This window comes from Podarcis erhardii (assembly GCF_964252035.2).
Source record: "Podarcis erhardii genome assembly, chromosome: 2".
In the NCBI taxonomy this organism is placed as follows: Eukaryota; Metazoa; Chordata; class Lepidosauria; order Squamata; family Lacertidae; genus Podarcis; species Podarcis erhardii.
Genome location: NC_138498.1, coordinates 71,067,609 through 71,083,850, shown reverse-complemented (window position 1 = coordinate 71,083,850; position 16,242 = coordinate 71,067,609). Strand labels below are relative to the sequence as shown.

Genomic DNA, 16,242 nt, shown 5'->3' with positions numbered 1-16,242 from the left:
CTTCCCCCAGAGTAACCCTGGCATAGTGACTGTGGCGTGTGACAATGAGGAGAGACAAGGCCACCACTTTGAGGATGGTGACTGGGTGAAATTCTCCGGGGTTGAGGGGATGACAGAACTCAACACCTCCGAGCCTTGCCTCATCCGTCTGAAAGGTAATAGGCCCTCTGTTTCCTCCTTCTCCTCATGTCTCTGGGTACAGTGCCTGCCTGCACACAGAAAGTGTCCAGAGGAAAATAGGGGGACAGATGTGGATCAGGAAGATGGACAGGCAAAGATTATGAGAGTGGAGTTTGACAGAAGGCTGGGGTGGCGTTGTGGGGAAAGAAGCATCATGTCTCTCCTATTAGGAACCTTGTGGGACTTCACTAGTGAGTATTAAAGCACCTGATAGGATAAGAAACCTCCAGAAGAAATGCAGGTGTCTACCTTGCAGAGAATGGGTTTATATCGTTTTATTTGACTTCAGTCCCATTGAACGACTAAGAGAACAGACCTAATGTTTGTGATCTGTGTCTGTTTAGGAACCTGCAGCTTGGAAGTTGGAGATACGTCTTCTTTTTCTCCATACAAATGTGGTGGGGTCATCACCCAAGCCAAGATACCTCAAAAACACTCCTATGTATGTTCTCGTCTCTGGCGGTGGTGAAAAAATGTGGTTATTCTTTTCCAACTAGTTCATAGGGGGCCAAGATGAGCAGAGTCTTGGGTGAGCTTATTGCCAGGGCTGAGCATTTTAGCTGGAGGACTCTAAAGAGGACTGCTTCACCAGGGAAGAGACATCAAAACTGCTGTTCTAGAGCCTGGGTGCAGAAGGCCAGCCCAAGCAGCTAGGGAGAGGATCGAGCTCTGTGCTCTGCATGTCGAAGATCCTAGGTCCAGTCCACAACAGCTGCAGATACAGCTGGGAAAGGCTCCTGTTTGAAACCCTGGAGAGCCACTGCCAGTCAGTACAGACAGTATTGAGCTAGATGGGCCAGTGGTCTGACATGGTTGGTATAGCTCCTATGTTCAGCTATGGTGAGGAGAGGCATTTCTTGAAGTGTGTTGCCTTAAGGCAGGAATGGGAAAATGCAACCCACGGGTCACATTACCTCCTGGACAACTTTCTGAGGCCCCCATGTCAGTGGTGGGTGGGTTGAGACTCAAAAAGTGGGTAGGGAAATGGATTGTGTGGTGTTTTCTTTGTACAGTAGGGTACACCCAGGCTACACAAAGGTCTCCACACCCAAGGAGGATGCAGAGCAGGGCACATGAAGAGCATAGCCTGAGGAGAGTACGGGGAGGTGACTTGGAGAGGAGGCCTAGCCTGAGAGAGTCCTGAGGGATGGACAGTGATGTCTAAGGAGCTATACTCAGCTCCTGGGCCTGAGTTTCTCTACCTCCTACCTCAAAGAGAAGGATGTGCATTAGGTAGTTCTACTCCTGTCCACTAACCTCTCTGTATTCCCAGGAATCCCTGCGTACCTCCAGGGCTAATCCTAAAATCAGGATCCCGGATAAGGGGAAACTACCTCGCTGTCGCTCCCTCCATGCGGCCTTCTGGGCACTGCATGTCTTCCAGAGGGAGATGAAGCGGCTGCCTAGGCCCAGGAATCAGGCAAGTCTCCCCAGCTGCCTTCATTCTTCTTAGCAATCCCAACCAGCCTCCCAGGCTTCCTCATGTTTCCAACCCTGAGCAGGATATTGTCTCCTTCTGCAGAGAACGTCGTTACTTTTCCTGCAAGTAGCTCATTGTAAGCTTCCTCAGATAAGACTCTTTCCCCAGCCCCAGCCTCATCCGTCTTTACTCCTCAACAGGCAGATGCAGACAAGATGGTGAAACTGGCACAGACCGTCTCTGTGAGCAAGGAGGAGGAACTGCAAGAGGACCTGGTGCGGACATTTTCCTACGGATGTTCTGGTGACCTGAGCCCTATCAATGCCTTCATCGGAGGCCTGGCTGCCCAAGAGGTGCTGAAGGTGAGTGGCAGACTCCTGTGAGGAAGGAAGGCAGTTTTTTGAGCTGTTTGGAGGACACTTTCCATGAGGCATCTGCGTCTCAAGTGTGGAACAAGGGTTCGAATCCCTACTCAGCCATGAAGCTCACTGAGTGACCTTTGGACAGCCACTGCCTCTCAGTGTATTCTATCTCACAAGTTGTGACATAGTTGTGGGGATAAAATGGGGGAAAGTGTGTATGCCACCTTGAGCTCCTTGGAGGAAAGGCGGGATATAAATGTTAATAATAATAATAATAATAATAATAATAATAATGTGGTAGCTAAGAGAATGAGGGAGGCCCCAGTCTGAGGCTGTGTTCACACTTCCATATAGTATACACTCACTGTGTTTCCGGTGCCTGGTTTTTAATCTGCTTCAACATCCAACTTCACACTTGCTGGCACCCTTTAGTCATTCCTAATCCATCTCTAGCCAGGGTGTGAACACCTTTGCATAGGGTAAAGATATCCCTGCCCGTCCACGCCCCCTGGTGTGTACAAACAGAAATGAATTTTCACACAATGAAGCTGTGATGGCGTGAGCAGCCCAAGGGGGGGGGAGGTATGAAATGCTCCTGAGGGGAAAAACCAAGAACTTCATTGCCGTCTAAGGTGTTTTTGTGAACACACTTTTGAGTCTCACCTATGCAATGAACTCATTTGGTGGCCTTAGGCAAATCACTACCACCCAGCCTGTTTTCCAATATGAGCAAACGTCTGCAGTAATAATACTGATTTACCTCACAGGGTTGTTGTAAGAATTTCCATTAGATAACACATGTGAAATTCTTTGAATGCATCACAGCACAAATGTTAATGATTATTATTTTTCTGTTATTTATTTAATATATGCACACACACCCCACTTCATAAAAGAATCCTTTTCAGAAGTTTACATAAAGTGTTCATAAGGAAATACCAATAAAACTACCAATAAAAGGAAGATTTTAAAAAATAGATATCGTGTGTGTGTGTGTGTGTGTGTGTGTGTGTGTGTAAGTAAAGGTAAAGGGACCCCTGACCACTAGGTCCAGTCGTGGCCGACTCTGGGGTTGCAGCGCTCATCTCGCTTTAGTGGCCGAGGGAGCCAGCATTTGTCCACAGACAGCTTCTGGGTCATGTGGCCAGCATGACTAAGCCGCTTCTGGCAAACCAGAGCAGCTCACGGAAACACCGTTTACCTTACCACTGGAGCAGTACCTTTTTATCTACTTGCACTTTGACGTGCTTTTGAACTGCTAGGTTGGCAGGAGCAGGGACTGAGCAATGGGAGCTCACCCCGTCACTGGGATTCGAGCCGCCGGCCTTCTGACCGGCAAGCCCTAGGCTCTGTGGTTTAACCCACAGCGCCCCCCACGTCCCATATATATATATAGAGAGAGAGAGAGAGTGTGTGTGTGGGGGGGTATAACGTTTAAGTAAGAAGCAAGGAGCATCCTGAAGCTACCCAAAGACAGGCTTCCCATCAGGTATGAGTGAAGCACCTGAACATTTCCTGATTGAGCCCAGAAGTGGCAGGTGCTTGAGTTTCATGCTCAGAAAGGCACTTGCCCTGTCCCCTGTGACCCATTTGCTTCTGTGTCACTGCTGAGTTCAGGTTGTTGCCTGCCCTCTTTTGTAAACCAATCTAGCTGGTTTTCTTCTGGATTTGCCAGTTTAGGATTATCAACTCACAGGCCCAGCTAGGCAGTTTTAAATGAGAGCAGGTATGAGGCAGCTGACATGCAGTTTTGCAACAGCTACTACTTTGGATCATCTTATACAAAGGAAAGAAAACTGTTTCGTTTCAGTGTTAACTTGGGAATCGTCAGACAGGGCACACCTGTCCCTTTATAGGTTATTAGAAGTGCCAGATGGTGACTGTCCAAATGCCTTATGCTCAGGGCTGATTCCATGTTTCAGGGGATTCTCTGCAAAGTGTCTCCTGGTGGGCCCACTCCTCTCTCAGAGGGCCCTCGGGGGCTCATTGGATTACAGTGACAGTTCTCTAAGCCAGCAGTGGGCACCTGTGCCTGGTCTACTTTTTGCTTCCCCACAATGCTCCAGAGCAATGCCAGTTCAGAGGAAATTATGGGGAATTAGGGGGAAAGGAAAGGTTGGCAAGATCCAATCTGCATGGGAACCTACCTACACCATTACCTACTTGTCTTTCATCTGTCATGCATAGGTAGTTTTTGCTATAACTTCAGTTTAGGGGGTAAATCAGAGAAAGGATATGCAGTGGATTATAATTCAGAGACCTTATTTTTGTTCACTTGTGAATGTAGTGTTTTGCTGCTGCTGCTGCTGCTGCTGCTGCTGCTGCTGCTGCTGCTGCTGCTGCTGCTGCTGCTGCTGTGTGTGTGTGTGTGTGTGTTTTACAGTGTCCACCAAATGCCATCTTAAGCTTTGAGGATTCTTGAAGGTTAGATTTCTATCAGCTAGTTCCCTTATCTCTGTTCAGTCAGCTGTTGGTGACTGACCTGGAAAGAGATCTTGGGGTCTTGGTGAAATTGATGAAGATGTTGACCTAGTGAACGGCAACTGCTGTGAAGAAAGTGAATTCCATCTTGGGAACGGTTAGGAAAGAGAATTTGAAAATAAAACTGCCCATATCCTGATGTCATCACTTGGAATGCCATGTATAGTTTCTGGCCACCTCATCTCTAAAATTATATTGGAGAGCTGGCAGAGGTGTAGCAAAGAAGGCAATCAAAATGTTCATTGGGCTATGAAGAATGTCTATGATGCTTGGGACTTTTTAGTTTAGGAATAAGTAGGGGCATGATAGAAGTATGCAGTGGTACCCCGGGTTACATACGCTTCAGGTTACATACACTTCAGGTTACAGGCTCCACTAACCCAGAAATATTACCTCAAGTTAAGAACTTTGCTTCAGGATGAGAACAGAAATCGTGCTCCAGCGGCACGGCAGCAGCAAGAGGCCCCATTAGCTAAAGTGGTGCTTCAGGTTAAGAACAGTTTCAGGTTAAGAACGGACCTCCAGAACGAATTAAGTACTTAACCTGAGGTACCACTGTATAAGATTATGTTTGGTGTGAGGAAAGCGGATAGAAACCTCGAGATTTAGGCTGCAATCCTTACACAATCACCAGGGAGTCAGTCCCATTGACCATGATGGGACTTACTCCTGAGTAGATGTGCACGGTCAGTAGAGTAGATGGGTTGTACGGTCAGTGATTTTTGGCAGCCACAACTTCAATAACTACTTCATTACTGGCTCATTTCCATATCTGTGGCACCGAGCTTCCTCATCTTGGCACCTTCTTCCCATCCCTTCTGCTTTCTCAGGAGCAGATCCAATTAAATGTGATTAAAGGGCACGTTGACAGCTGGGAAATCCCTGGGTCGAATATTACACCTGCTTTCTCAGCTCACTGGTGGCTTTAGGCAAACCACGAGATTGCAAGCTCCATCTGCAGCTGTGAGGAGATGGTAGTACTTTGGACCAGGGATTTGGGACCTGTAAAAGTCCGGATGTTGCTAAACCCCAGCTCCCATCGTTCCTGACCATTGACCATGCTGGCTGGGGACTGGAGCCCAACATCTGGAAGGCCACACAGACCTTCCATGTGTGCCTTACATGGTTTTTGTAGACATTAGCGAGTGAGGCCGAACTCAGTGTGATGTTTATCATATAGTTTTCCCTTGAGTTTGCCTTTTCTTTCACAAATTACCAGTGCAGAGCACCTAATCAGGATTGGGAGACTGGCATGTGGTGGGAGTGGGTGGGAGGGAGTGGGTTTTAATAATTTCCCGCTCCTCACACTGTGGTCGCATTCTGGATTGTGCGCCTGCAACTTGCATTGGGAGAGAAATTCTTTCATTTGAGTGCTTTGAATGGTCTTTCCACACTTATAGAAAAGCAAAGTTTATTGGTTGACAAATATCTTGGGGTCTGGGCCAAATTTGTGACTGACTTCTGAAGATCTTGAAGCACAGGTTGGGCAAGATATTAACATGCTGTTTTCCAGAGTGGAATATCTGATTCTCTTGAGGTGTTAAATGACAAGACAAGCTGAAGGGTATATGGGTTGCCAGGAAGGGTGGCCATGTGACCTACTTTGCAGGGAACAGGCCTCTGTCTGAAGGTGTCCTCTGTTTGAAAAACTGTCCAGCCCATGTCTGGTTTCAAGATACAGAGAACTGTAAGAAGGGAGAGCAGGAGAGGCCTTGTTTGCCATCAGCAGTGAGCAGCAGGCTGAGCGGGCGCAAAGGATCACCTGGTCATATTCTTCCCTACCATGGTGAGATGTAATGCTTGCTATTCACAGCAACATACTGCCCCTGACACATAGCAGTTGTGGCTAGTAGCCACTGATAGCCTTTCCCTCCATGAATTTATCTAATCCTCCTTTAAAGTCATCTAAACTGGTGGCCACAATTGCTTCTAGTGGGAGCGAGTTCCATACTTTCAACTATGTTCTGCGCATGTGTGTTTTGTATTGAATGGATCCAAAATATAATGGGGGTGGGGAGAAGAAATGCCTCGGATATAATTGGAGCAATACCTGTTTTTAGAATTTCCGTTGTAGTTTTCATACATGTTTTTCAGCTTGTCTTTGCTGCAGAGATAGGTCATTCTGTCAGCTTCCAGGACGTCTGGGAGCCCAACAGGGCAGCTGCCAACATGACTAGAGTGGTGTAGAATGACAAGTTACCATCTCCTTACCACAGCAATGCTCTTGTGCCTTAAACAGTGGTGCAAAACATAGAAAACAGAAATGTGCAGCTTTTCCTGACACGTAGATGAGATCATGAGAAGCATTACCTGTTGAATTTTGGCCTGACGTGCAGCTGTTAAAGCACAGGAGCCCCCTCCAGAGGAGGAAAGCAGGAAAATTTGAACAGTATGTTTCATGAGTTTTCTGTGTTCATTAAGAGAGGCTGCTTCTCAAACCCAAACCTACAGTTATAGGAAGGGCTGAGCAGTTTCCTCCTTTTTTTCACTGTCTGCAGGCTGCCTCAGGGAAGTTCACTCCTTTGGACCAGTGGCTGTACTTCGATGCTTATGAATGTCTGCCTGAAGAGGAAAATATTGTGCAGCTGACTGAGGAAGACTGTGCTCCAGTATGTGACAGATTCTGCAGTTTGTACTTTTCCGTTAGAGATAGGATGGAATCACAGCTCTTTTTCTGCCTCTTCCAAGGCATTCCAGACTTTTCCACAAAGGAGTTTACTGTGTGTTTAGAGCTGTTTTTGTTCCTATTTAATTTGTGTAGTCCGCATGATGTTACCCTCAAACAGCACCAATCATAATGCTTTCCCCTACAAATTCAAGTTTTTTTGATTTGGAGATAATCTGATTAAACTGAGGAAAATTGTGTTCCAGACCTCTCCAATCAGGGTTGCAGATTGTTCGCTTTGGTGTTTGTGGACGAATGGATCAGTTCTCTTTGCTGCTCCTCTTTCAAAACCCACTAACTCCTCCATGCTTTCATTTCTTTTCTGGCCGTGCTATTTCCAGCATGCTTCTGAACAGTGGTATTTCCCGCCCTTTTGAGCCCTCAGATTTACACAAAAGCAGAAAACGGCAGAAGTGTGTACTGAGAATTTATGCTTGCCTGAAAGGGTGCTTTTGCACATTTCTTGGGCGGGGAAGGTGTGTGTGCAGCTACCTGTGTGTATGCCTTGTATTGCTTGATTGGCATAATTGAATCAACAAATTAGAAGGCAGCAATAAATAGAAAAGGGAATGACTGGAAAAGACAGAAGTTTCTCCTCATATCCAAATTCAAATAAATATGTGGACGTGTGGGGGTACTCTGATCCAATTCAAGTGTGGAAAAAGTAGATTAATAGCTCAGTAATGCTCAAACATGGACAAACCTTCTGGCAGTGCATCTACATGCCCTTTCTCATGCTGATCTCTCTTTACTGGAGCTGGCTAGGGCTGATGGGAAGCTGCAGGCTCTACATTCCTGACATATAGGCCGCCCTCTCTCCTACTTGATTCAACACCCACGCAGTGCCCAAATTCTAAATCTGTTAGAATGGGTATAGGGCCATCCTACAGGGATTGTGTTGCTCTCCATCTGTCACCTGCTGGGTCTCTAATGTCTGTCATCTCTCCCTTTTGACAGCGTGGCAGCCGCTATGATGGGCAGATTGCTGTCTTTGGGAATACCTTCCAGGAATGGCTTGGGAAGCTGAAATACTTTGTGGTGAGTTGGGGCAGGCTGGGTGAAGCCAGGTTCTTCCCACACAAGGCATCATGAATGTATGTAACTCTCCGCCACAAGGTCTCTCAGCCTAACCTACGTCCCAGGGATGTTGCAAGGGTTAAATTGGTGAAGAAAGACATGTGCCACCTTGATAAAATTGGAGGAAAGGTGACGTGTAAACATAATAAAGTTTTGACATATGTAGTTCTTCCTAATGACCCTGACATTTAAGATTGCATTTGGATTACGTATTTTGGACTAGGGTTTAATACTGAAAACGCGTTGTTGAATATTGCAAATGGGTTGTTGGCAACAGAGGTTTTTTTTAGTGTATCAGATTTTCTGTAGAAAGGGTAAATCTGAATTAAATGGAGGAGATGGTGGTAGGGAAATATAGGCTGGCCTTTTGATGTCAACAACATTGTGTGGATACTGCCAAATACTTGCCCACATGAGGGGCACTGGTCTCACATGCAAGCCACCCCCCTTAATCCAGCCACTGATGAGAGTTGGTTGACTTTTTCACTTAACTGTAGTGCTTATTTTTCCAGTGTTTTCCAGTAGAGGGAGTGTTGACTCCTTTAGTTTGAGCGATGACACTAGCTAGAAGAACGATTTTTGTATGATGAGTAGCTGACCTAGATTTGTTCTGCAGCTGTTACTGAAGTTTCTTTGTAAACATAACATTTGCTAGATAACAGCCAATGCAGGGATTTTGTCCCAGTTAGCAGAGTCAATTGTTAAAGGTGGATTCCCAGTTGTTTATTATACCATTGGATTATAGTGCGAACAATTATAGCAACGGTCACTAAGAGCTGTATTCCGAGAGGCCACTTTCTGTAGACCTGAATGTCTAGGAAAAAGTGGGCAACTCTGCCATGCATCCCTGAGAATCTTGACCCAGGAAAGGAAAGGAAAGGAAAGGAAAGGAAAAAGGAAAGGAAAAAGGAAAGGAAAATAAAATGGTGGACATGGGTTCAAACTTCTGTGGCTCGAAGGGAATATTTAAAAAGAGGCAGGTAGGATCTGAAGAAAGCTCCTGTGTTTTTAGGAGGTGGAACGTCTCCAGCCCACATGCCTCTTTCTAGCTCAACTCAACCATCAGAATAAGAATGAAGAATGCACATTCTCTCTGTATATATAAAATACTCCACTTTGCGTAACCATTCTTGATTTGTTTATTACGCTTTCACCATAGAATTGGAGTCTTCTGGGTGCAGAATCCAGAAATTATGGTGCAGATAAAAACACCCTTCAATATATGTAATTACAGTGGTACCTCGGGTTAAGAACTTAATTCGTTCTGGAGATCTGTTCTTAATCTGAAACTGTTCTTAAGCTGAGGTACCACTTTAGCTAATGGAGCCTCCCGCTGCTGCTGGAGCACAATTTCTATTCTCATCCTGAAGCAAAGTTCTTAACCCGAGGTACTATTTCTGGGTTAGCGGGGTCTGTAACCTGAAGCATCTGTAGCCTGAAGCGTCTGTAACCCGAGGTACCACTGTAGTGCATAAACTCTGACTAGATTAAAATTCTCAGTATTCTTTCTTACCCAAAATTCTTAGAAAACCATCCCTAAAGTTTCATAATATGTTTGCTATTAGGCCATGTATGATTTACACCCGCAGAATGCATTTCTGTATTATGATTGATTTATTGCTACCTTTGGTGAAAGGTGGAATTTGGTCCTCCTGCCCTGCCAAACTCATCTGTGCATCCCATGTATATCTTTTTGTAAACTGCTTTGAGGTTTTTTACAATCAAGTGGGGTATCAATTTTGTGAGATAGATAGATAGAGATAGATAAATAGAACCATTGTAGCATGCAGTTAACTTTTATAAAGGTAAGAGCATGGTGAGGTCACCAGTAAATATCAGGCAGTGTGCCGCTGAGTCATGTTCTGGTAATCCTGCACTTCACAACAGTTTCAAAAAGAGCTGGTAGATAGTTGATTTATAAGATAAAAGAGGGTTGGGTTGATGTTACATCCTTGTTTTACTCCTTTTTCTTGTTTGAAGGCCTTGTATTGTTCTCTCTATGTTACAAACATAGGAAGAATTGGCACATGGATCTAATGAGATTGTGGGTTTTCTTTCTAGTTCTTGTTTTGTAGCAAAATTAAGACTTGGTACAGAATGCCAGATGGAGTCAAAATGTATTTCGAAGTCAAATATTTTCCCTTGCCTTGACATGTTTTGGCTAATGAACATCTGTTGTAGAAATTGTGGCCAGAGGTTCACTTAGACTCATAGAATCATAGACCTGTAGAGTTGGAAAGGACCCTGAGGGAGATTGTTCAGTTTGTCATTTCTTATAAAGTGAGCATCCATGCTTTGGAACTGCGTTAGTAAACTGTTTCAGATTCTACAACAGTTCTCGGGTGCTGTTGCAAATGCCTATTCCAGCCTCTGTAATTATAATGCATTCTCTGAGAGAAGTGCAAATGTTCCATCTGTTTTCAGGCCTCATTGAACATAAGGTTTCCTTCGATGTGACAAATACACAGTCATATAGAAAACTTTTTGTCAGAACTGAAAACCAACAAGGAATTCCTTGGGGGAAAGGCTATTGGAATTTCATGTCTAGCCTTTCCCTAAAAATAATAATAATAATAAAAATAATAATGTGTGTATTTTGAAGTTGTGCATAACTTAGGGGGCTTCCAGACTAATTTGGGGTGGGATTGAATCACGTACCAGCAAATTCAGGTTGATGCAATGAGAGTCGATTGGGAGGGCTTGCATAACAAACCCACTTCCCCAAAAGATCTGAATTTGGAAACCAATGGGGGAATGCCCTGGGAATAATGCTTGACACCTAACCTCCCTATAAACAAATCAGAGTGAATGTTTGTTAAATTGCCAATGTCAGCCAATCCCCTGGCCAACAAACCAAGATGAATGCTCAATAAACAGGTAAATAAATGGGTCATCAGGGAGTGCCCTGATTCCTATGTGTTTTTCCTGCATGGCAACCAGCCCAACAGCACCCATGTGGAGCAAAACGTTATACAGTGGTACCTCGGGCTACATATGCTTCAGGTTACATACGCTTCAGGTTACAGACTCCGCTAACCCAGAAATAGTGCTTCAGGTTAAGAACTTTGCTTCAGGATGAGAACAGAAATCCTGCTCCGGCGGCACGGCAGCAGCAGGAGGCCCCATTAGCTAAAGTGGTGCTTCAGGTTAAGAACAGTTTCAGGTTAAGAATGGACCTCCGGAACGAATTAAGTACTTAACCCGAGGTACCACTGTATCTGAACCAGCCACATGTAACTTGAAGAGGTATCTCCTTGTGTCCCCTTTCCCCTGTCACTTGAGTCACTGAGGTCATCTTGGCTCAGAGTGCCATGGGCCTTCAACCAATCTTATTACAATTTCCTCAGGTGGGAGCTGGTGCCATTGGCTGTGAGCTCCTGAAGAATTTTGCCATGATTGGCTTGGCTGCTAGCGAGGGTGGGAGCATCACTGTGACGGACATGGATACCATTGAATATTCCAACCTCAACAGGCAGTTCCTCTTTCGACCAGGGGATGTGTCAGTAAGTCTTGCAGCGAATATGGTGGAAAAGAGGTTTGGGTGAGGCGGTGCTGGGGACAGTTTGCCGAAGGAATAAATCTCAGCAGACGCGAGAATATTCACAAACCTATTTGTAATGTTACAGGGGAGAGGGTGGGTTCTGACTTCACTCTCTAACAAGTGCCCCTGGCCAATGAACCCAGGCAATAACCAACTTCTTTCTACCCTGGATCTCCCTAGTAATATTCCCTTTGTTCCTGTAGAAGCAGAAGTCAGAAGTGGCAGCAGCTGCCGTAAAACTCATGAACCGCCACATCAATGTATCAGCACAGCAGAACCAGGTTGGACCAGACACAGAGCACTTCTATGGGGATGACTTCTTCCTTGGCTTGGATGGCGTTGCCAGTGCCCTGGACAGTTTGCAAGCCAGTGAGTGTTTCATACAGAATGCCTGTGTTGTAGCCACCAGCTCCCTGTAATAAGCATTCCATGCTCAGAATGAATTACGTTACGCAGGCTTCTTTGAAAGTGCTTATTTTATATGATTAATCACTGACTTAGCATTTTCCTAACTACTTTCAAGTATTGAAAGCACCACACAGACATTATGTTTGCTTACAACAGCCCTGCAAAGTAGGCCAGTTTTTGTAAATAATAATAATAATAATAATAATAATAATAATAATAATGTGTTAGTAATTTTTTATTACCCCCATATTGGAAATGGAAGACTGAGGCAGACTAGCTTAAGGTCATGCAGTGAGCTCAGATGACATTTAAATCAGAAACCTTGATTCACAGTGCAATCATTTGTGCATTTACTCGGAGGTAAGCCCCTTGAATTGCCTAGTAAGTGGGTATAGGGTTGTAGCCATAGCCTCTGTTCCACACTGTGATTTCCTTGTGGGTGGGGGAACAGGGAAATAATGTATAAAAATTCTAGTACTGTTGTTTTCTCACAGGATGTTGACAGTTTTTGCAGGCTGGCCTAGAGTGTAGCGCAGAAGGGATGGCGGGAAGCTGCAGGCAAAGGCAGTATGTGTGCAGGGCAGGCATACATAAGCTGGAGGTCATCATGATAAAGGCAAGGACAGGGAGTTGTATAGGTGGACACAGAAGACTCTCAACTTTTTGTCTCCTGGTCACTTTGCTCATGGACACGTCAGCTAATGAATCATTAACATAACCTGCTGCACACATTTTTCAAGCTTTATCCTATGAACTGGCAGACAGAAAACAAGCATTTTTTTTTTTAAAAAAGGAACAGATGTTGAGAGATTGACACCTGTGAGCGTTGTGGGCTGCCCTCTAACCGGATCCAGACTAGATGGACCTGCTGCTGCTGTGGGCCAGCCACCTGGTGCTTCTTACACAGAAAGTTGATCCATTGCTGGGGGAAGAGATCCCATGTTCCTTTGTGGTTGACTGCATTGTGTATCTTGCTGATAGATATTAAAGGGGAGGTGAACCTAGGAAGCTAGAGTCAGGCTGTTGGCCCACCCAGATCAGCATTGCCTCTCTACTGACTATGTAGCAGCAACTCTCCATGGTTTCAGGAAGCAGCTCTTGTCCAGCAAGACTTGGAAGAGGGCAGGAATTGAACCTGGGTCCTTCTGCATGCGAAGTAGCTGTGGCCGTTCCCCTATGGGTATGTGAGGCAGGGCTGGCTAAGTCAAGGAGCTAGAAGGCCTGCATAATAAACAGAGCTGCTCTCACTTCTTGCCGAAACTGCCAGAGGCATCCCAGACCAAATCCAAAGTCCAGAGTCTTTGAAGTGTCTTGCAAATGCAGGCCCACAAAATATACACAGTGCTGATAAACAGGAAAGCTCTCTTGCTGTGTAGAGCAGGGAAGTCCCCAAGTCAGATCTTGAATCAGCTGTGAACATCCCTGGCTGGCCTTAGGCAAACCACAGTCTCTCTGCTTCATCACCTTCATCTGTGCTGTGATAATCCTGGCCTACCACACAGGATCGTTGTAAGGATGATTGAAATAGCTTTGTGTGCTTTTAATAGCATGCGAACACTGATAACAGACCCTCCAAGTGTCCCTATTTTCCAAGGACAGTGCTGGGTTAACAGAAGCCATCCCATTTTCTGATTTGATCCTGGAATGTCCCGCTTTTCCTTAGGATGTGTCCCGATTTTCATCGGAGAAATGTTGGAGGGTATGTGCTAAAGAACTTGCAAGTGTCACCGTCATTAATTAACGGTCATAATACCCTGTTGGGGTTCAAGCCACAGACCACCAAACACACACTGAGCCATTATCTCCTGCTTTGCACATTTATAAAAAATGGAGGCTTTGTATGTGCTGAGGAGACTGGAATGGCTTGGCATCTACAAAAATGGAGCCAGCAGACCATACAGACAGAAGAGTGTATTTGAGTGACAGAGGCTCTTTGTAGAGCTGGACCAAAATGTCTTGGGATACATTTTTTGAAGAAAATAATATATTGAGATTTCTCTTTTATTTTCCCTCCCTCCCTCTCTCCACCCAATCAGAAAAAGAAGTCCACTTTGCAGAAATTTGTCCAGCTCTTTTCCACCATTTGTGTGTGTGTGTCAGCTGCCATTTCTCCCTGAGTAGGGATGTCAGAGAATTCTGACAGGAAATTGCTGGTGTTTGCTTATTTGTGTGTGTGTCAGATGAAGAAGGTAGGGCACTGCAAAGGATCTTGTGTCCCGTCTACCTCCTCTCTTTCTTCCCCTTACCTCCTGCAGGAAAATACTTGTGCCAAAGGTGTGTGCAGTACCTCAAGCCTCTGCTTGATTCCGGAACGGAAGGCACCCGTGGGCACGTCCAGGTCTTTGTGCCCTTTCTGACAGAGTCCTTTGGCCAAGCTCAGGAGGAGGAAGAGACGCAGTATCCTCTCTGCACCCTGCGCCACTTCCCCAGCACCATCCAGCACACACTACAGGTGGGGGGGCAGGAGGCTGGCTTTTCCCTGGCCTCCTCAAATATTGTTACTTATTCTTTCAGCCGCAGATCCACTCTGCAGTGCCTGCTGCTGCCAAAGAGACCCCTCTCCTGCCTTTCTCTCCAGTTGGTCCATGCCTAAAGAGGGAAAACTCTCAGCTGCCAAGCTCCTCTTCACTCCTTGCCTGGCCCCTTGGCTTCATTTACTCTTTCCAGGCAGCTGCATGAGGGCCAGGGCTGTTAACAGCGTTGACGGCAGGATATGGGGTCCAGCTGTTTCGCCCAGAAGCCAGGCCAAAATCCTTCGCCCTTTGCAGAGCTTCAGCTGCTTCTCCTTTTTCTGTGGCAGGGCCAGACAGACCTCTCTCTCTTTTTATCTCACACTGCCCTGGTGCCTTTGCATGCCCCTGCTTCCTTCACTCCATGGAGCAGGAGATCCTGATGGGGAGGCTGTCTGGCTGGGCCTGTTATGTAGCATCAGGACCCTGAGGAGCAACAGGGGCAGGAGTTCAGTTTTAGGGAATGGCACCAGAGTTCCTAGACTGCACTGTAGCCCTGCAGCACAAGCCCTGCTCAAGGGCTTCCACTTGCACCACAGGGCCTTCCTTTCCTCTTGGTGCCCACCATGATTGGCTCTGGGGTGGGGGGGTCAGGAGAACCTCCAGAACTTCGCATAATGGGAAGAGAACTGCAGTACCTGCACTGACAAGACATTCATCACAGTGTGGTATTGAATTCCAACCTATATCTTTAAAGCACATTTGAAGTATATTTCCTCCCCTCAGAGAATTATGGGCACTGTGGTTTTTTAAGGATTGCTGAGAATTGTAACTCTGTGAGGGGTAAACTACAGTGCCCAGAATTCTTTGAGGGAAAGAATGCGCTTTCAATGTGCTTTAATGTTACGTGTGTAAGGTAAAAAAGGTAAAAGGGAAAGGACCCCTGGACAGTTAAGTCCAGTCAAAGGTGACTATGGGGTTGTGGCACTTATCTCGCTTTCAGGCCGAAGGAGAGTGTGTATACTGCCTTAGAACCAAGGAACAACTGGAAGGAAAAGGTGCTCTGAGGCTGCAGTCCAGTGCCCATTTGCCTGAGAGTAAGCCCTGCCTTTTGCCTGAAAAAAATGTCCCTAACCCCTGTTCTAAGGGACCCCAAGTAACTGCTGACAAAAACTCCCCTGCCCCCATCTTTTTCTCTTGCAGTGGGCCCGAGATCAGTTTGAGGGTCTTTTCAAGACAAAAGCAGAAAACGTCAACACATTTCTGAAGTGAGTATGGGGAGCAATCTTGACTGAGGTGATGTGGTAGATAAATGGCAGGAGGGAAAGCTTAGAGTGGGCTGTGTAGGGAATAGAGTGGATTTTGTTAAGGAGTCTTCTGGGTGAGGTAGAGGAAAGTTTACCACACATTCATATCCCACATCTGAGCTGTAGTAGAAGCTGCTGCATCTGGGGTGGAAGGTGGAACTGCCTAGTGGCAGGACCCACTCAGAGCTCCACATGCATAAAATTACTAGTTATACATTCAGTTCAAAAAAGGGGGCTCTGCAGCTGCCTTGAAGACATATTGATCATTATCTGAGTCCCATGATGAGCACAGGTGGAATTTTCCTTGTTCCTAGTGGTGCCATTTTGGTGTGCTATACCAGTGTGGTGTAA

At 45.8% G+C, this 16,242-nt stretch overlaps 1 protein-coding gene across 4 annotated transcripts in view; it reads left to right on the top strand.

Moving 5' to 3' along the window:
* UBA7 (ubiquitin like modifier activating enzyme 7) overlaps positions 1-16,242 on the top strand; it is a 46,304-nt gene that overhangs the window by 9,694 nt on the left and 20,368 nt on the right. For all 4 annotated transcript variants that reach the window (XM_081851204.1, XM_081851203.1, XM_081851202.1 and 1 more), the window contains exons 7-16: positions 11-155; positions 525-622; positions 1,454-1,604; positions 1,805-1,962; positions 6,942-7,052; positions 8,066-8,146; positions 11,533-11,688; positions 11,930-12,095; positions 14,390-14,586; positions 15,788-15,852. In XM_081851204.1, coding sequence (XP_081707330.1) covers positions 11-155; positions 525-622; positions 1,454-1,604; positions 1,805-1,962; positions 6,942-7,052; positions 8,066-8,146; positions 11,533-11,688; positions 11,930-12,095; positions 14,390-14,586; positions 15,788-15,852 — 1,328 coding nt within the window. The remainder of the gene's footprint in view (positions 1-10; positions 156-524; positions 623-1,453; positions 1,605-1,804; positions 1,963-6,941; positions 7,053-8,065; positions 8,147-11,532; positions 11,689-11,929; positions 12,096-14,389; positions 14,587-15,787; positions 15,853-16,242) is intronic.